The sequence below is a fragment of the Harmonia axyridis genome, chromosome 4 (assembly GCF_914767665.1).
Source record: "Harmonia axyridis chromosome 4, icHarAxyr1.1, whole genome shotgun sequence".
NCBI classification, from domain to species: Eukaryota; Metazoa; Arthropoda; class Insecta; order Coleoptera; family Coccinellidae; genus Harmonia; species Harmonia axyridis.
The window spans coordinates 48,711,068-48,733,218 of NC_059504.1; the positions used below are offsets into that span (position 1 = coordinate 48,711,068).

The 22,151-nt window shown below is 36.9% G+C and overlaps 1 protein-coding gene across 5 annotated transcripts in view; it reads right to left on the reverse strand.

The window, feature by feature from the left end:
• Nucleotides 1–1,928: 1,928 nt before the first annotated feature.
• LOC123679358 (neuroligin-4, X-linked-like) overlaps nt 1,929–22,151 on the reverse strand; it is a 447,908-nt gene continuing 427,685 nt past the window's right edge. For 4 of the 5 annotated variants that reach the window (XM_045616939.1, XM_045616937.1, XM_045616936.1 and 1 more), the window contains one exon: nt 4,715–5,957. In XM_045616939.1, the coding sequence (XP_045472895.1) occupies nt 4,903–5,957 (1,055 nt within the window). In that variant the 3' untranslated portion in view covers nt 4,715–4,902. Of the gene's footprint in view, nt 3,293–4,714; nt 5,958–22,151 lie in introns of those variants that run through there. The other variant, XM_045616940.1, reaches the window with a different exon arrangement.

A 22,151-nucleotide genomic window follows, 5' to 3' on the forward strand; every position in this document is an offset into this window, starting at 1 on the left:
TCACTAACATCCTGTATATTCAATTATTACCTAAGATAATCATTATCAAAAATGTTTATACATATCCCAACGTGAAGACGCTGATTACTTTGATTATTTATCGAAAGTGGTTTCGAAAATAAATTCACCCTTTTGAAAGAAACTCATTTAATGTTGAATATAAGAATACCATTCAATATCCGAAACACCAATTTTTTTTGTATTTTCAAAAATAAATAATAAATTGGAGAATCTATCAGAAAAGACGATCAAGAGGGCAATCTCCGAAAGGCCATGAAGAACTGCTCTCCATATCACACAAGAACAAAGAATTTTTTTTGTTAAGGGTGAGTACATCGATTCCTGCGAGATCTGATCAGTCGATTTACATGCATATTGGCCTCCCCATCCCGAAATTTCGGGGTTAATGCCAGGAGCGCCGAAAATATTGGACTGTTTTGTCCCGAAAGACGAAATCCTTAGATTTGTATGGGGACGAGAAATTTCTCACGAATCCGGGAGTTTTTTACGCAATTTGCGCGAACTCCTTGAAAATTGAATTTCGACACTATTTCCGTCAGGAAATCCCTATATATGCCGGCTGTGAGGGTTGTGTGAATTTTTTAGAGTTGCCCTGCTTTCGTCAGAGCGTTTTCAAGTATTCCGTTTGATCCACATGGCAGCAGCTTTAGAATTACATAGATTTAATTCATCGACGAATAAAATACATATACTTGAAAAAATGTCATCGATGTTATCGATGAGACTAAATCGTCAAAAGATGCCAATCTCGAAATCTTGAAAATGACGTGAACACGGCTTTCTCTCTTTTAGATGAATTTCTTATATATCTTGTACACACTGTAATGATTTGATAAATGTTATAGAGAGCGTTAATGCGACAAACTTCAGAGGGTGATTCGTCATGATTAAATAATGTCAATTTGCTATACATGGTAATTTATTAGCTCACCGACAAAATTTGTCATATGAAGGATCATGTCATTCAACAACAAAAAATTAGAGCCACATTTCAATTAGGTATTTATGGAAATGAATGGCTTCAAATTATTCATTCATGTATATTGCTATGATTCATTATTAACAAAAAAGTATGCTAGGAAACAAGAGTAAGTTCATTGTGAGTAGGTATAGCTATTCTTATTCTGACGCGCGTGTGTTTCCATTGCAAGATTCAAATTTCTTTCGATACTAATGAGTATTAGTAATTGACTTAATTTTCTACCTCAAAAAAATGATTCTTAAGTTTCTATGCTTTTTTTCTTCAGACTGATATAATTCTGTTTGTTTTATTGATTTATCAATACTTGAGGAACATCCTCCTCGAGTCATCGTGCATTCATCGCACAGAAAAAAATCATGCTACGCATTTTCAACCTTTCACCAGTGGAGTCCTGTAGACCCTACTTTATTTCCAACAGATTGTTAAGTTTTCCCTGCGTTTTCATATTAAATTGTTCATTTCATATCAAAAAGAACTCGAGGTTACTGAGAAAATGCTAAACTGAATTTCAGCACTCGCCAACGTACTATGGCATCAGATTGTTCAATCATCTTCCGAAAAGACTGAAAGTTTTGGAGTACAAAAAATTTAAGAATGACATTAAGGAATTGTTGTTGATGAATTGTTTTTATAAAGTGTCAGCGAATACTTGGATTTATCTTCTGTTTAAAGAATTTGAATCTTTTGTTCATAAAATTTTCGGTTTCAGTTACTAATTTGTTTCTTTTTTTCGTATTGTTATTATTGCATGCGTATTTTTTTTTGACGTTTTCTATACAGTGTATTCTGTCTTAAGGAAATAAAGAAATATTATTATTTGTTCGGCTATCAGATTACCTTTTGGTGTTCAGGTAGTTAGAAATGAAATGGATGTTGTGATTCGCTTCAAATTAGATTATTTTTGGTGAGAACTAAAACAAGAATCAATAAGTATACGATTTTATTAATAATAGTGTCACATGATCGTAACATAGTCATAACAAAATTACAGATTCATAACAAAAAAATATGGTCATATTCATCATTCACCAAATAGTTGAAATATCAATAACAAATAAGTGGAACAAGTAGGTATTTGAAAAGAGATAGGTACCCATGCCCCTAATTCTAATATTCGTTTCTTGCCTTATGCACCATTTTTCTAGATTAATCTTTTTTCACTCATAACCCATGTGAATCTTCAAAATATCTCAGTTTCAAAGTTCACCGAAAAAATATATTTACAATTACCTATCTTTCAGTAATAATGAATAATCTCTATTTTATATGAAGCTATACCCCATTTTTCGTTGAAATTTGAAACGATTCCACTTTATCTTATATACACTGAGGAGAAGACTGTCCTTGGTTCTATTGAATTCCAAGGTGGAAAATAATCGAATTAATCAGCCTTTGGCACTACAAAGGTATGTTCATTCCAATATTATCAAATAGGAAATAATGCTAGAGCAGAGTACCTACTACTAGCATTGGCAGTCATTTCTTTCAAATTTCTAGCAGATGTGGAAAATCATTGTTTCTTCGATGATAAAAATTTTAAAATCAAATCTGTTCACTTTTCATTTGATAAAATATTTTATGAATGAAGTGATTCAATGAAGATGAGCCATATGGAAACGAATTCGAAGCTACGTTTCATAAGCTAATCGTTAACAGGTATTAATACTGAAACACTAAAATTTTATAACTCTCATTATCTTCATGATTCCTATAAAATTATTTTATTTCACAATTTGGAACGAATGAACAGATTCATTTACTTTGATATAAATTCCACCTAAATATATACATTCATTTGATGCCACCTAGACTCAATTAAGAAAATGTTGCTGGAAAAATGTTGCAGTAAATAAAAACATATTTCTATCAATGGAAATGAGCTAGATGATATGTTTATCCAATGGAAACCGAATAATTAATTTTGTTTGAAGGAAAAATTGATATTTGATCGTGAAAATTTCAACACCTTGAAAATAAAATATCCATATGCTGCAAGATATTGATCAAATCCTTTGAATATCAGAGAAAAGTAATAATTATTTACATATGTGTTTAAAGGTAACATGTTACTTGGTTAACATTCATGTTAATGTTTCTCAGTGAACATGAAAAACTTGTTATAATCGGTAACAGTCGAATATTTTACAATCTATTATTATATCCTGAATGACTTCAAAACCAGATCATAAAATGAAATTGATGAAATGACAAAAATGGATATTCTGCGTGTCTTGAAGAATTCAGTTAATTTGTTCTTCATTTGTATATTTGCACCACAAACTTGAATTTCTGGAAAAAAGGGTCTCACAAAATTTAGAAATTTATTATTATTTTGGTTGAACCACCATCAGGCATCAATGTCAAGGAATCATTTTTTGTATTTGATTTTTCAACACCTAGTAGCTTGGACGTGATTATTTTAGACCAATACTTCAAAAGAATACCGCGGAATCAATACAGTGTCAAATAAACTGATCGTCAAATGATAAGGATTGATTTTCGAATCATCTGAATATTTTTTTTTGATAGAATAAACTCATAACTATTATAAAAACGTCTTCAGGTTCACGGTAAAGCATGTTTTCAATAAGTTCAATCATTTTTGTCCATATGTGTCACAAATGCAAATTTCAATGATTTTCTCGTCAGTCTATATAACGTTCTCGATATCTTAAAATGGTTTATGGAATTGAAAATGGAATTTTTATTATGCCAAGTTGATCCAAAATTATTCGTGGACGACGCCAGCAGAGCTCTTCAGATGCTCCATGCTGGTCCTAGGTCTATCTTCTTCTTCTTAGTGAGCCTTCTCCTTCAAGCTCTATAGATTACCTTATCTATAGACCTTGATGCTGGTAGAACATCAGATTCAATTCATTCTATTTCAGCCAAATAACCAGAAATGTTAGATAACTTGCTATAAAGCCAATAGAAGACCATTTTCTCGGTGAGAAGACATGCAGTTTGGCAAGTTAAAATCTTCGAGAGCTTCAGATTTTACAATTTCACTAAGCACAGTCAAAAGAAGCCTCCATAAAGTCAATCTAACCTCTTGACGTTTGTTAACGAAAGTTCCACAAAGATATTACTTTAGTTCTTAGCATTACATGGCACTCTGTCCTCAGCCTTCATTTATGTGTTGAAGTTATTAAAGTTATCATTCCTTCAATTCAATGCAGCTAAGTGCCAGTTTTCTAGATGATAATGCACTGCGTCACATAAACTACTAGGTGATTATGATCTGACTATGATTATTAAGTATTACATTCAAGATCCCCTGATCTTAATCCAATCGAACACGCTTTGCACCAATCACAAAAAACCCTTGTTTTCCACAGAACATAACCAAAACGTTTCAATATCACAACTTGGCAACAATTTGTCAAGCAGTTTTTGATGGACGTGGTGGTCCCCCTTTGTTATGTAGGAGAATACAAAATTCATTTTTGACATGATCGGAATTCATGCTTTCGTGAAATTTTAGACTTTTTCGGTAATTCAGTGTTTTATTTCTTCCAAATTTCAGGATTTTAACCTGAAATTCTCTTTATTTAGAAAAAAAAAGTTTCTCTGATGAGAAAATTCAAGTTAATTCAATATTCTTATCTTTTGAGGACCAGTTTCACACCATACAAATATTTTTGATTTGTTCAATGTTCTTTCAATTACTTTTCAGTTAATTGGTGGAAGACCAACTTGTAGTGGAAACTGTAGAATCGAGCAACTGTATTTGATATTCAAGTTCCAGGATAAAATAAATGTTGCTTATATGAGTGATCACATCGAAATTAACTGTTACAATCTGAGAATATGTACAAGTTCTAGGAATGAGCCCGACATAGGCCGTTTCTCCAGTGACTTACAATTTAAAGGACGAATAAAGTCTTGAGCACAGAATATCACACCCTCATCTCGCTCATGGCGGCCTGAGGTACCCTCATATTACCCTTGTTCAGGCCCACGTTGTTCGGCAGCAAGGGCTGGTTTTCCGGTGGACTCTTCGACCTTGGCGGTGGAGGCGGCCTTGGCACGTTCATAGGTATTGGCGGGTTTCCGTTAGGAGGCTGGACCATGCCTTGCTGCAGCTCTGCTATCACACAGGCGGAGTTGTTCATCAGGCTGGAATTTTTCGGAAGAGTCATAGAGCCCGGGTTGTAGCTGTGGAAGGAGGTGTTGGTGGCGTTCTTCGGCAGCGTTTTGTATTGGTTTTGTTGAGCCAAATCGTTTGGACTTGGAGGAGGAGCTGATAGAGATCCTGGAAGCTGGAAAGTCGGCCTGAGATGCTGTTTGCTCATCGCATGCATTTCTTGGGCGTTCTGTGCGCTTAAAATCATTGCGGAGGTGTCCTGTTCCACGTCCACTATTATATTGGAACTTTGAGAGTGGCCCAGATGGTAGTGACTGTGTTTGGATATGGTTTCGAAGCTGCTCTGATTCCTCTGCTGTTGCTGTAAAGATTTCACCTCCAATCTGGTCTTATCACGTTGGTAGTACACTCCGGCGAAGATCAAAACGTTCAGGACAAGCAATGAACAACCGATAGCTATGGTAACGCTCAAAGCAGTGCTATACGCTGCGTATCCTGCCGCTTCTAAGCTGGCCAAGGGATCGGAAGCATTCGCGTTCTGGAAAGATTGGTGGTTGAAATTGCTGGCTGAGACTACGTTGACGCATGTCGTCACTATTGTATCGATGGTTGTAGGGACATCGATGCTGGTGAGTGTGGAGTTTGGTCTTCTTCTGATGAGCTCCATGGTGGGATCGTAATAGCTTACTCTTGATAGAGGATCCGGGCGGACTGGGCCATCGTAGAGGTCTGCGTTATTATGATTTCTGAAGAGGTTGTGACGGGCGACTACATCTTCCATGCCAGCTCGATGGAGCTCTGGTATGAGGCGCAACCAAACGCTTAGCTGATGGGCTCTGAAGTGGTTCTTCATTCTTGGTTTCATACCTGGAAAATGAGACATGAGTTAAATATCGTTCGAAATTTGCAGAGGTTGAATTTTTTTCAATAATCAGTGTACTTGTTGCAGTTTCTGCACTTATTGTTTATTCTTTACATAAGTATAGGTTTAGATATCTCCCATATGAAACAATTATGGATCTTTATTCATTATTATCAGGTGGGAACAAAGTTCACGCTGTTTGTTAATAAATGGCTCCAGCAGTAAGTGCTGGTTGATTTGGACATTTCCAAAAGCTTAGAGCTTGGTAAACAACTTGTTTTACCACATGAGTGATTTTGTGTTGGCGTCAAATTCTTCTGGTTGTGGGAAATGTCTGGTTTGGTTTCAAACCGGCAGCTGAAGCGCATCGAGAGCTCCAAAAAGTTCACGGAGATACTGCTCTTGAATGCTCAATTTGTCACGTATAAATTAATTATAAGTTTTGATACATATTAACCAAATCTGTAGCGAGAAACAATGAAGATCCAATAAACTGGTTTAATCGTCACAAAAAATAAGACTACAAAGGCTTACAAGAAAAATCATGTATTTCACAAACAAAGCGGTTGTGGTTCATTGTTTATTGGACTTTTTTCTCCTGAAATTATCCAAGGAATCTCTCATATTGCTTTGTATCTCCTATTTGTTAACAGCATGTGATCATTATTCCTATGATTCTTCTTCAGAGGTAAATAAGTTTTATGATAGCGAAAGAAAATAGGAAAAATATTTTCAAGAAAGCCGGTTTTCTGGGAAACAAACATTATATAGGAGATTATTATTTCCGAAGTAGAGACAAAGAGGAAATATTCCGCATGCACGTATTGTTATTCTTCCATAATTGTCTATTTTTGCTTTCCGTTCCCAGAGATTGCATAATAAACATCGGATTGCGTTGGTAGCTAATAACATCATTAGACTCGAATAACAGGAATAGATATTGTTAAGGGTAGGCGGAGGATCCAAACGTAAAATAAACGTCTTATGATGTTTCAGGAGATAAATGAAAAAAATTCCTCTGGAATTTTCTTGTGTATACTTCTATATTACTGGGTTCTGAAAATTAAGGTTTCATGATCAAAGAGCAAAACCTACTGTACATAAATGACGTAAGAAATATCAAATAATAATACACAGTGTTGCCATTATAAGCATTTTAAATATTATAATTCCTATCGGAAAATCCTCGAGTTGAATATCTCGAGATACTCAAGACACAAGATTCAAGAATTTCTTAAACCATTTTTCTTGAGAACACTTGGTAGAGTTGAACCATCTAAATCCCCCCTACGTCTTTTGACGACCCTAGGATGAAAGTTCTGCATTTGACGACCCCGTTCGAAAATGGAACACCCCCACATTGTTCGATACTTCATCTCTTCTGCTCTTCTTTTCGCATTTGAAGAGACCGCAAGGCGAGTTCGCTGGAGTTATGTATTCGATGTAGACTTCAGCGTCAAGATGCACTAGACTAGATAGTGGAGTACGTGAAAAATCATCTTTGTTCAAGGATAGACTGACGCATTTCAATGAGGGAACCCCAGAAGAGTCGGTGTGAGTTATTTTCTTGTACGGCTCGGTCACGTTCCCGTGTTATTGTAGTGAGGTTATCAATTTTTTATTGTTGCGACGCCGAGAATGGTTTCTGACGAATCCGAGACTTTCAGGATTGTGGGGGAGGTTACGGTTTCCGAGATTATGTTGCGTCATATGTGGAAAATATTGAAACTCACTATATTGTTATTATCCGAGCGATAAAAATATCAATTTATCTTATTTGGAAAATAAAAGAGTTGAACATAAAACTGCAATAACATTACTCCAGTTAATTCACAAAATGAAATCAGAAAAACATTGTGGTGATCTCAGGAGCAAGTGAGCGTACGTCCTTCTCATTTCTATTTTATAAATGGAAATTCTGAGCTGACTACATTATCAGAATTATCGAAAACGGGCCATTCAAGTAGCATATTGGAAAAAGTAAGCCCAAATTCTTCCGTCAACACCAAAATTCAATCTCCAACAAAATTATTCCAACAGAGTGATGTTACAAGTATCTACAGTAATTCTATCTCCACAGATTACTTGAACAGGTAAATTCAATAATGATTGAACTTCGGGAGTACATATTTCGAAAATAAATATACTAGTAGGTATTTTATTATTATTATTATTATTTGAACTGGGGTCGTTTTGGTTCGGTAAGCTTACCGGGAACTGCGACCATGCAGATCTTTGGTTCTCTACCCTACTCATTCATAGAATTCCAAGGAGGCCGTCAATGACGTTAATAAAACTGACAACCTCCTTTGGGGCCTTGGCCGTTACCTCTCTGGTATCCAGGACCGGCTTACCCATGTGAATGGTTCTTAGGCCAGCCAGCTCCGGACACTTGCATACCAAGTGTTCAGCTATTTCTGCTTGCGATCCACAGATCCTGCAAATCTCGTCTGCTGACTTACCCATACGGTACAAATGATGTTTGTACCGACAGTGCCCCGTCAGCAGTCCCACCATCACCCGAAGCTCGGCTCGCGACATCTTCAGGAGCTTTTTGGCGTAGGTAAGTGAAATCGTCACGATTTTTCTTGCCTGAACAGGTCTAGGAGTGTTAGTCCAGTGGATTGTCCTGCTGTTCAACTCCCATAGCTGGACCGCAGCTTTATATTGGTCTTTTCCTAGCCCACAGAAAGGCTCAGGTCCAGCAGGTGTTAACCTTGATGCACTCTTTGCAAATTCATCAACTAGTAGGTATATACAGAATGAAATATATTGAAGCAGAGATATTCATTAATAGAAAACGTGTTGATCATCACTCTTATATCTTTTTGATATCCTTATATGATTTTTCTTGAATGTTATAAATTTTTATAATAAAATAAACCGAGAACAAATCAGGAAACCAATGTCCTGAAGTCAAGAATTTTTGTGCGATCGATCATTAATGTTCCAATTCCGCTTTTGAAGATTATACAGATCCATGTCGTGGTCCGGATTTTACAGCCCTGACATATGTCAAACAGAACTGTCATCCAAAGCGTCATATGTCTAGTGGAAGGTAAGCCATTTGACAATATGGATCGTTTATCCACTTCTGATTCTCCTTGGGTGCACATGATGGCCAAAGAAGGGTAGGACGACATCGGGGAGAAAGACGTGAACCCCAGTTTGATGTTGAGCGTCATATAAACCGGAGAGTAGGCATTATGGACTATGGTATGGGGTGCTATTGCTCATCCAAGTAGGTGACCTTTAGTTTTTATTCGAGGTAACATGACAGCTCTGCGTTACCTTCAAGAAATAGTGAAGCAATATGTTCTCCCTTACCTTAACCGGCTCGAGAATCCAAAATTTCAGCAAGATAATGCTCGACCTCATGTAGCTTGAGTTGGTTTAAACTTTTTCGAAGCGACCCATGTGAATCGTTTGCCATGGCTGCCCAGATCCCCCGATCTTTCGCCCATAGAGCATGTTTGGGACATCATGGGTAGAAAGCTTGGAGGCTCTGAGACATGAAGTACTGAAGCTGAAGCTTGATATAGTATGCCTCAATCCTAAAATTTAAACAGCTCCTTCTGGGTTTGCAGTCTCTTTGTCAATTAGTATATTGACGTCCTTTTCGGAACAGAAAATGATTTCATCTTTTTCTATATATTGTTAGTCGTTATATGGCCTCCAAGGGAGCAATTGGACATGAATAAACTAATTATTAGAAGTTTTTACCTCTCGCCCATTCTTCCCTAATTTTTAAATGATCCAAATGTTAAACACTGTGAATATCAAATCACAACGTTCAAACAAACCGAACAGTGCAGTACGTATCGAATTCCATCTGAATCCTCAATAAGCAAACACCGCCCAATCGGAATGTGCACGACCCACTCCGCTGAACCAATGCACGTACAGATCGACAACTAATTGACGGTTCCGAGTAACGAGTTCCATCTATACATATTCTCCAAACCATCGAATTCATTGTATCAGATAATAAGGTCGACCGCACACACTATCAGACACAGTTTCAGATCATCCGATTAACTTGTTCGCAGTGTGAACCCGATCTGGTGCAAGCCCAGATACTGCTGTGTGAACGGTGCCGCAGGCGGTATTTTCTTGTTCGGATCTGCACTGATCATTCTGGGGCATCAACGCTTTGTACGGTATGAATGCTTCAGGTTTTCGGCATGATATCGTCGGCCTTGTCATGCATCAGTTGGAGAAGGTTAGTGCTATCATGTTCATTCTGGAAATTTCGATTCATCAATTATAGTAGGTGGATCGATTTGTCAGGATGTGATAGAACGGTGTCGGTGGTTTATTTGTTTTCGATATTCTGATTGAATCTTCAATTCGTATAATCATGTCATTCTGTACGGACATAACTGGTTATTCTGAATGGTTTTCCAATAAGGAGTTTCATTTCGATAATTAAGAAAAAAGAGACAAATCAATGGATGTTTTATTCGTTGTAAAGGGTAGGAAATGCCATTAAAGATGGAAAAAGACATCAGCCCAATGGCCGTCATGGCTACGGTTGCAGCACCATATCCTCTTCATGAAATTTCCATGAACAATTCGCATATTTGCAGATGTATGTCCTCGCTAACTTGAACGAATTTCATTTTTTTAAGATCTTAAATGTATTATGTGTGAAGTATTGACAAAGATGTCTTTCACGTGGCACCAAAGTTCGAAGGCGTTGAATCACAAGATCTATTTCTTGCAAAATCACCATTTGTTCGTTGCTTGTGTGGCACGTCTTGTTGAAAATAAAATTCGATCACATTAATATCTACCAATTTCGCTCATAAAATAGTGTATTACATAACAAACATCTATTGATTGTGGAATATTTTTAGATTGTGTTCTGATGATGGCTATGGGCCGAAACATGTCGACACAATAAATAGATTGATTCCAAAATATACTGGAATAAGACCACCCTTTCCCTTATAGTTGAATCCAGTAGGATGAACTTCAGAGAATTCTAGAATTGTATGAAGCATATAACATACCAATATAAAAAGAAACGAGCTGCTTAGCGGCCAGTGCGTAATTCAAGTAGTGCGTAATTGCCTTCCAACTTGAGTTGTGTACTTTATTTTTTCTACGACCGCAATAATTTCCACGAAAACTTAGGCACATCCAAAACCAGGTGGAAAATCGCTACACAATTACTAAACGTCAAAAGGTTATCGTCTACGCAGGCTGTTATTACTTCGTTTATGTGGCAACTACTATATGATTCATCTTATTGATTATTCTCCGTGCAATTTACTTTACAGAAGCTACCGTATTGGTTTTTGATCGTACTTTCTGTTTACAGTTAAGGAAATCGCATAGTTTTACATTGCACAGTCCTTAAAATAGGCAGTTGCATAGTTGGCGAGATTTCGTCACTTTCTGTAGCGGGAATAGAAAGAGTAATCATTATAACTCGTTAGCGCAATCCATTCACCGTAACATTTGTTCAGAATGAGTCAGGTACAATGACACCATCATCCCAAAAACTCTACCAAACAGTGACACATTGGGGATGGAAAGGCTTTTCAACAGTCTTTGTTGGATTCACTGAGCCCCAAATGCACCAGCTTGTTAACGTAACCTCCTGGTGAAAATGGGCATCACATCACTGACGGTTGTACGAATTCACAGGGTTCAAGAAGATATAAAATGTTCCCATACCCTAATTGTATGCAAGTTAATTGTAGAAGCAAGTTTTCATGCCATGCCAATATTGAGATACACTTATTGTAGATAATGATATCATAAAATTTCCAAATTGATTTGACAATCAGGACGCATTGTAGAGTATTGTTGAATTTATCAACGAACATTTAATTGATATAGACGAATCAAATGGAAAACAATACACATATCAATAAACATTCTGCATATTCTACTACAATTTGATCGTATTGGACATGAAGAATAAACAATCTTATCAAAACTGGTAGACATTATTCCATTTAAATCGTTTTTTCATAAAATATTCGTAATAGAATTCAACAAAGTTTCACAAGCGATGACTATAGTCAAATTATAATTATAATTATAATTTATAATTCACAAGTTGTATAACATTTTATGGATATCTAAAACAAAATGTATCTGAATATTGGCATTGGTATGAAAACTTGCTTTTAATTAGGATATCTTTCCATTTGGGATGGTATCATGTTATATTGTCTCAAAGGAAATTTTATTTTCTTTCATTACATCCCTTGATATGCAGGTCATTCCATTTCAAAAATGCACTTTTTATTGTCTGAGTATGTCTTGTTTAACCCTGTGATTTTGAACAACCCTGTATTACACGTGAATAATACACGCGATATTGGTAATCCTCATCTGAAGTAATTAATGTTCAAATGGAGATATGTTATACACAAAACTCAATTAATTACTCAAAAACCAATAGACATAGACAAAAAAGTTGATACATAAACAAACAAGAGACTACAGCAAACCGAAAAAAGTAATATTCTCTTTGAAATATCAGTAATTTTGGACATAAGCGGCAACATCACACCACTGGAAATATTTTAGATCGATAAAGCAGTAGTTTCCACTCAAAAAACCAAAATTTTAATAAAATCGCACCTTTCGTTATCCGTAAAATCCAGAGTATCATAGACCATGGCCCATCCTGTATTTGAAAAAGTTACAGATTCTTCATACCGGGAAAGTAGAACTTTGAATCCGCCGTTACCAAACTTTTTCCAATTCTTACAAATGCTCAGTGTTTGTTCTTTTCAAATATTCACAACATCTCATTCGTACAATAAAAATTCTCACTCCATAATCTCCAAAACTTTATTCAAAACAACAATTCATTCCGATCCTTTACATACAAACCGGTCTCTCAATAAAATCACTCCATCCGCAGCAAATTGCACAGGTAGAACATACTTTAAAACTTCTGATATATCTCAAATCCGTTTTAAAACTCCTCACCATAACAATATCATACACCCAACAATTCAGGCTTAGCTTATATCCATCCTATTCCGGATTTTTCCCCGGTCCGTATATGAAGCAATTTTCCAATTCCGGCGAAAAAGACACCCGGAAGATGAACTCTGACGGTGTGGGTCGGTTCGAGCCTCTGGTTCAGCTGTGAAATGCTCCGTACGGCAGTAGAACACTTCCAGCTTTTCATTTTCGAGATTCAATCTCGTAACCGTTCTTGGCTCCGAATGGGGACATTTTTCAGGGGATTACATCGGTTTTTTCATTATGATCCGCGTTCTTCATGGATCTCATAACCGATTGCGTTGAATCATGAAAGGGTCCCTCCTTTGGGGATACAAAGTTTCTGGAAAGTTGCTCTGGTGCTTTTTATGCGCTATCATTTTGTATTTAATTCGCGGATTTTGGTATGAAACCGTTCTCAAACGATTAGCTCCGATTCACTTTAACATAATGGGTGCTTTAATTAAATTATGTCCGTCCATAAAGACAAAAATTAGATTTCGAAAACTCAAGAGAATTTAAGATTTTCTTTTTATACGTCGATTGAATTTTGGGTATGCCAAATTTTTTACAACTGTCGTTTCAAGAGACAACTACTCGAGCATTTACTCGACTTGCCAAAACTCAGTTTTACTTATATGGGTAAAAAATTTGTGAAATTTTTATTGTTAAATGATATCAATCTGTGAATATAGAATAAGTGGTCAATGACTAATGGAAATCTATTAAGTCCTATGACTCAATCCGTCTTGATATTCAAATGATTTTGGCAAATCCAAAAACTGGTAACAAACCGCGACACAATAAAGAATAGTCAAAAAGTTATCGGCAAAGCAAGTTGTTATTCGTTTCCTTTGTAACAAAACACAAGATTCTATCTTATTGGTAATACAGCTTATGCCCGCCACTCACGAGGCGTTTTCTCGAGACTTTGGAAGCCAGGCACCCAAGAGATTCCAGTCGGGCAGTCAAGTTCATTCTCTGATTTACAGTCGTGCGGCCGTGTCTCGAGCTGCCAGACTGTAAAATGATCCAAACGTTCGAACATGGGTGCCTTTATGATTCACTCTACAGATGTTCATACAGATTCATGTTAATAGTGTTTAAATATACAGTAACATAATTGGCGAGTGGTACGAATTTCCATATTTTCTGTAGAGGGATTAGAAAAATGTATTTCAATACCTGTTTTGAATTTCTAATTTAAACGTGCACTAAAATTGGACAATACATTGAATCATAAACGTATAACTAGTTTTTTACAATAAAGTCTCGAATTTCGGAAAAAACGGCGGAACCAAAGTTGTAAGCTTATGTTCATTTCTCAATCTATGTGCATTCACAGTTGAATAAATGGGAAATAAAATATTCGAAAACCTAAAATGTTTTGATTATAGTAGTTATTCCACATACCTGTATATTGTGAGATATAAGGAAAATATGGTTTTATCTCTGAGGAAATGCTTCGTGAATTCAAAGGATTATCAAGTCTACAAAGCAGGAAACTAGATTCATTTGAAAAATGTTTTTCAAAAACATTGTTGAAATTCATTAAATTGATACGAAATACCAATATATGTAGCTCTGAAACAGAAGCTGTGAGGTTTGTCAGCGAGTGTGAATTCTGCATTCCCATGTCCAATTCCGGAACCTCATCAATTCTTGGCAACCGCCCATCTTTCATCAGGATACCTTGGCGAATCCCGAAAGTAATAAAAACAAATCATCAGGGATAGAGAACAAGGCAAATAAAATAATTAATAGCACAGTCCTCCTCTGGATGTCACCCAAATTGCGAAAGGAGGAAACAAATGCCTCTTAAGGAGGGCAATAACTCCCCATATCTGCGTGTATGTGCCTGAAAGAAGTGAGACGACTGAGATAGAGAGACAATGACTAAGGGAGATGGCACGTGGCAGATCCTTGCAGTGACACTGGATTTATCGCTTTCGTGAGATCATCCTGGATCCCGCACATCTAGGATATCCCCAAGATGTTGGCGGTAGTCACGTCAAACTGTTCCTTGATTACCCTCGTGAGATGGCGCTGAACACGCTTCCTTATCACCGAAGACGGGGAATTGCTATTTGATTCGAAAGTGATCCAAAGCTGTTTCTATTCTTAACTTTTCTTGCAGTCATTGTTTCAAATTGTTCTCAAATAACGTGAGATAACAAGAGTTTTATTCATTTTATAAAGGTCATAGAAGTCTAATTGATAAAGGCAATCTAATATGGATATCAAAATTATAGCATCATTCACTTTTCTATAGTTTATATCAGATAGTGAAGATTTCTACATAACGATATCACAATTTTTTATTCATCAAATAGAATCCTTTGACCTTTATGATTAAAAGTGATCATATATTGATTAGAATCATTAACAAAGGAAAAATTGAATTAAATTCTCGAAAATTGTTCATTTCAATTGTAAATGATGTTTTGCATATCCATTTCACAGAAGAGTAAGAGAGAAAAACTACGATTTCACCTGTTTAGATTACTAGCTCAGGGTAACTCTCTTTTTAGTTAGTCCACGGTGATCTCAAATGTAAGTTAGTGAAATGAATATATGTACAAGTCGTTATTTTCCAAATTCAGTTACTCTTCTTGAAATAAGACATCGAAAAAGAAAAGTGGTTTCAAAGAATACAGAAATTCTGAAACGTACATGTCTATCTAAAGGATAACTCGAGATTGTTGTAGGCTATCACTTTTCAAATTTCTTACTGAAATCTATAAGTAAAACTATTGTTGTAACTTCATAATTCAGATTTCAAAATCTGAAATAAAGAATGAAAAAAGCACCTCAAACCATAACAGATTATGGTTTGAGGTGCTTTTTTCATTCTTTATTTCAGATTTTGAAATCAAATTTCATTGGAATGTAGAGATGTGACATTATTGTTCCTCATTCAAACCTTCGTTGATACCTCTGAATTAGCTACACCTATAGACTTCCATATAAATGAAGCTGTTTCAATTAATACTCCGGAGTAGGAACAGCAAACAAGAGAGAGTTCAAATTGTTTGTCATTAACACAATACGTACAAACAAAGCCTGCATAAACATAAGCACATGTTCGATTGTATTGTCACACAATATCATTCCAATCTCGGATTTAACGTTTGAATTATCGTGAATCCCACACCATGCATACTGATACAAAGAGAGAAATGCATTAAAATTAGCACCGTCAACATCGGAGCTCTTCCCTGGGATGACCTGGAAAGTCTGGAATATATTTCCACAGTGGAAGCTGCTCTTTATAAAAAGAAAAATTGGAAAATACCTGAATACCCACTTATAAACTCTTGATTAACAAACGTATGTTATTCATATATGTCACTAGACTTTGACGGAACGTCTAAATTGAAACATTACATTCGGCACATGAAATATTGCCCCAGCAGACTCCTTAATTTTAGTGCTATTGCTTTTATAGGGTTTTCCAATGAGATGTTTCATTTTGAATAGTCCACTATCTGGACAGCTGTCATCTTTTTACATTTAACAAGTAAAACTACGCAATTACTAAAAGTAGAATTATACATGTTTCAAAAACGCATTGAAATTCTTCTTCTCACTATAAAATTATTGAAAATTTTGCAGTCACAGTTCACAAAACTAAAGCACTTTTGGGTCGTCGTGAGGCATCCCTTTAGTCGGCAATAGAAATATTGGTGGAAAATTTGAGCCCTTGAGACAGGTTAGTGATGTGAAGAAACTAAACCGTGTGCGTCGCTCAAGAAAAACTTCGAATATTGCTGCTCTAGCCCGTATTGTAGACGAAAACCCACCTCTGAGGCTACGTTAATAAGCAGAATTATCGTAAGTATTTGCACAAGTGCATCAAAATTACCGATAATTTCACATGACAGCGTGTTGTCATAAAAACTGCATGAGTTCATTTTCATTTTTGAAGAAAGAGCCCGACACCGAAGGTGTAGGGCTCTTTCTCCAAAAATGAGAATGACCGAATTCAGTTTTTCAAAGAAAACACGCTGGAATGCGAAATTATCCGGTCATTTTGATGCACGAGTGTAATTCGGGGGAATACTTCCCGAATAAACTGTTACATCACTTTTGAAACTGATGTAGAATGGAATTGCCATATATTCGAACTGTGTAAGATAGAAACTTTGCATCTATGAACAGATCAATTATCGCAGTGCTACTTCGCTTCCTACAATGCAATTATCGCTGTAATTTTCGATAATTGTTCTCCATATACATAGAATTTTTGACAGGAGGGAAATATTCGCTGTGATTTTCGATAATTGTTCTCCATATCCATAGAATTTTTGACAGGAGGGAAATATTCGCTTTAATTTTCGATAATTGTTCTCCATCTACATAGAATTTTTGACAGGAGGGAAATATTCGTATTTAGTGCTCAAAAATTCGAGAATGATTTTTGGAAAGTATCCACAAAGTGTCACTTTTTCGAAAATGAGTCTAGTGCATCTGTTACGGTGAATGGATTACGTTACCGAGCTATGATTTTTTATTACTGTGATTCGGCGATATTGATGTGTATTCTTTTCATTCTTAACAAGACAGTGCTTGGTGCTTCCAAATAAATAGAGAAAAAATTACATTTTGCAAGAAAAGTTTCCTGACCATGTAATTTCTCGTGGAGGAGATCACAATAGACCAGCTTCAGACATTTTTCTTGGAGGTCACGGAAAAATAAGATAATTTTCAATCCTCCATAATCAATTCCATGCTTTAAAGATGGAATTCGTGAAGTAATTGGAGAGGTACAGCCGCAAATATGCGAATTGGTCATGGCAAATTTCCTGATAAGGATATGGTGCTGCAACTGTAGCCATGAAGGCCATTTGATGATATCTTTTTAATCGTAAATGGCATACCTTTCTTTATGCAATGAAATAAACATCTATCGATTTCTCCCAAAATTTATTTTTTTTATACCTCAAATTCCTCAAAGGGGCGCATATTTACATCAGTACGGACTGCCAGATCACGCTGAGACCCTTGGAACTATAAAGCCAGGAGTCTTTACTGACATTGGAGTGCCGTAACACCATCAAGCAACTGACCAGAGGCAAAAAAGTAACTCTACTATGGGTACCGGGGCATTCTGGTATTGGAAGAAATTAAAAGCCGATTTATTTGAGCAAAGAGCATCAAGGATAACACCTGTGGATCCTGAGCTCTAGTGGGCTTGAAAAGTCCAAAATAAGGCAGTGGTTCAACAATGGGAGTGGTACAATAGAAAAACCCTGTGGCGGAACACTCCAGGTCTTGCTCAAGCAAAGAAACTTGTGGTGCTCTCACCAACATTTACCTGGAAGCTCTTGAAGCTACCATGAGCTGAACTTCAGGTGATGGTGTGACAGCTGAGAGGACATTGTAAGTGCAAATATGCCGTATGAGTGATTCATCAGATGAGATCTGCAGGCTTTGTGGAAAGAAGGTAGAAACAACCGAACACATAGTGTGCAAATGTCCTGGGCTGACAGGCCTAAGAACCACTGATATGGAAAAGTCCTACAATCTCACGAAGTAAAATCCAAGGCTCCTAAGGATGTCGTAGGTTTCGTTCACCATATCGATTCCTTTCCTGGGTTTGTATGAATGGGTAGGGTTAAGAACAATAATTCAATTTGGTCCTAGTTCCTGGAAGGCTCACAGAGTGTCGATGACCCCGATTCAGTGAATAATCATAACATCCAAAGAGAAAACCCTATATGTTTAGTTGTCCAACAAAAGTATTGAATATCAAGTGGTTCAAGTTCACAGCGTCGGACATCAATGATTCATTTGAGGAATGATATAGTGGTACCTATAATACACCAGATACCAAGCAATAGATTAATGTTCTCCTCAATACCACAATATTATACATTCAAACGTCGAGTAGTCACCAATACCAAATCCCATGTAATTCAACTCTTCAAAATCGATACCAAACACCCGCATTCCCATGTAAAAAACGGTCGGTATCAAACACCCCCAAAAGACTCATATCTCACCTAATACGGATTCCTGATGGATCATCCGGAGTGTGTCTAGATGACGCGATAACACCGTCTTAAAACGAACGTCAGACATGAGTCATCGGAGGCCATTCCGCAGATCCTTCCGGGAGGTAGGACACGGCAGGTGAAGAGCCCCATCTAATTGGTTGCGGGGCGCGGGGATACGGGCCGACAAAGTCATAATAAATGATGTCGATGGAGGACACTCTTTGAATATTGATGGCGAGACCACGCTATCTCCGCATGATGATGCATGGCCGACGAAAATGGAATTTTTGAATCTCGATCGATGTGGCGTTTTAAATTCCCCAGCACCCTCTACGTTCTGCAGCGTTAAACAAAGCGGTGCATGGGGATTAGGCCATGGGGGTTATTGATGGTGCCGCAGGATGAATTGAATATGTAAGTATCGGCATGGTGATGCATGGATCAGAGGCGGAACGGCGGGGTAGGCAAAATTTGCACCGCCAATCTTGTCAAGAGGTTTTTTGATGAGGCATTTCATTTTGATATGAAAAAACAGTAAATTTCAAGAGCAATGGAGCAGGATGGATTTTATTTCATTTAGCAGATGCCCTAACGATAAAAACTATATCAGCCAAATGGCAGCCACGGCTACGATTGCACCACCATATCCTCTTCATGAAGTTTTCCATCACTTCTTCTTGGCGTGCCCTATCCGCTCCGGACGTTGACAATCAACATGGCAAGTTTTATCTTGTTCGCTGCGTTTGTAAAAAGTTGTATGGATGTCTGGCCGAACCACTTCCTGAGATTGTGCAATCATGAATGTCTTCTTCTACCCGGTCCCCCCCTGCCTACCACTTCTCCCTGTATTATCAACTGCAGTACTTGGTATTTGCTGTTCCTCATGACGTGTCCGAAGTATTGAAGCTTTCGTTGTTTGATAGTAAATACAAATCCCTTGTTCTTTTTCATTCTTCTCAATACTTCTTCATTAGTGATATGATCTATCCATGATATTCGAAGAATTCTGCGATAAGTCCACATTTTGAATGCTTCCAGTCTTTTTAGCAGTGCGTCAGTGAGGGTCCAAGCTTCAACTCCGTAGAAAAGTACCAAGAAAACGTAACACTGCAATAGACGGACTTTCAAGGAAATGCTAATTTCCCTGTTTACAAACTAATCACTAAATCGCATGTTTGCGGAGGAATGTCCTTGATAACTCAAAGGAATTCCATCTTTAAAATCTTGAATCGATTGTGATTATTGGCATAGACTTTATCTTCCACGTGGTCCCAAAGTCTAAAGGTATTGAATCACAAGATTTTTTTTCTCATTTTGTCGTTGTTTGAGTGTCACGTTGCGACGTCTGGTTGAAAATGAAATCGACTAAATCAATATTTTCCAATATCGGTCATGAAGAATCATTTTCATAGCTCGTTAGCGTAATCCATTCACCGACCACCGTAAGAGTTGTTATCTGAGCCCCAAATTGAACAATTCAGTTTATTAACAAGGTGAATTGTTCCTCATCACTGACGGTTGTTCAAACTCACAAGGTTAAACTATTCATAGTTAAATGGTAGAAAGTGCGTACACCACTAACTAAAGAAAAATATGTCAACCAAATGGCCACCACAACTACAGCTGCACAACTATATCTTTTTCATGAAATTTTCCATGACTAATTTGTACATTTGCTGCTGTAGGTCCTCGATAACTTCTCGAATTCCAAAATAATTAAGTCTTCAAGAAAAATACGGTGTATTGTCGTTTGTGGAATGCTTAATTTATCTCAAAATTGACAAACCTGGGGTTTCGTTAACAGTACCTAAGTGCTTCAGCAGCAATATTCTCTGTTGGTCTTGACCGATCCAGATGGTTTTTAATTCTCTACATCATTAAGTTTCACCAAAAGCCCAAATTTTTTCACCAGCTTCACTATTACCCACCGAGAAGGTGCTTTTCTATTACCCAATATTGCTTGAGTTGTAGGAACTGTGACTGAATTTTTTTCATCGTTTTTGTAGTGAATTTTAATAATTGCGTTCTTGAAGCGTTCCATTTTAAGTGATGGCAACGTTTATACTTGAGGTGTCTCAAAATATGACAGCTTCAAAAAAACAGCTGCCTAGATAGCCGGCTATTAAAAATGAAAGCCCAAATTCTTGAAAAACCTTTCCTAATTTGTAGTGTACAGTGGGCGATTGTGTTTTTCGTTTTTCTCAACTCGAGCAACCAAAGGAATTTCTAAGTGTTTGTTCATTTTGTTATTACTGTTGGTACCATTTGTACTATTCATGATGAGCTATAACACTGTGAACCATGTGTCATTTATGAATTTTCTCATGTTTATACTCTATAGAGTATCATTCGACACAATCTGCGGTATGTTGTCGTTATCGAAATAAACCATTTGTTTTTTTAGTTTGTATTAATTGAAACCTTATTTAAATAATTCATGTAAATTGTGTCTGTTAACCTACATTTTCTTAACGGTTGGACGTGATAGCCTAAAACTTTGGTGCTCTATAATATGAGCAAGGCTTCAGACACTTCTTCAAGAAATATGAACATTGTTATTGCATTCGTCCAGTACCCAGAAAGTTTAAGAATTTATTGCTGGTGTTTTATAGTCTGTATTCAACCACTTTGAAATCAAAATTCATTGAAATGAACACCTCGAAGATGATCAAGTAGAAAAATGTGGTTGGAAATCAGTATTCTACAATTAAACGGTTGTGTGGATACCTATAGATAAATGATGAAATAGTTGAACTCAACCATAATTTCGTAATAGCCGTTATCAAAATAACTCAACGATGATCCTGTTTCAACTAGAAAAAATTAGCGATAGAGTTGTACCTGCATAAGCAGTTTATCAAAAGAGAGCTCTCTAGGCTCTGTCTGAGTTCATGGGCGTGGCCCAAAACCTAGAACATTTCCTTCGATTGAAAGCTCCCCAAGCCCCTTCTATATCCTGCAAACGGTCAGGGAATCAATGGAATATGCAATACTGCGTCCGAAAGCTTTTAGCCATTTTAAGTGTTTAATGTATTTTTAACATGCACTCTCCCGCATCTGCACTTTCTCCCTGGATCCTCGTTCCCGGTCCAGGTTTCATGCCGTTGCAGCCAACTGGCGGGTTATTTGTTCCCATTAAAAAAGGAAGAGCGTTTTGTATACGTTGGTCGGCCGGGGGGTGGGGGAGAACTAATGATAATTACCTTTTTTTTCGTCGTTTGTTCT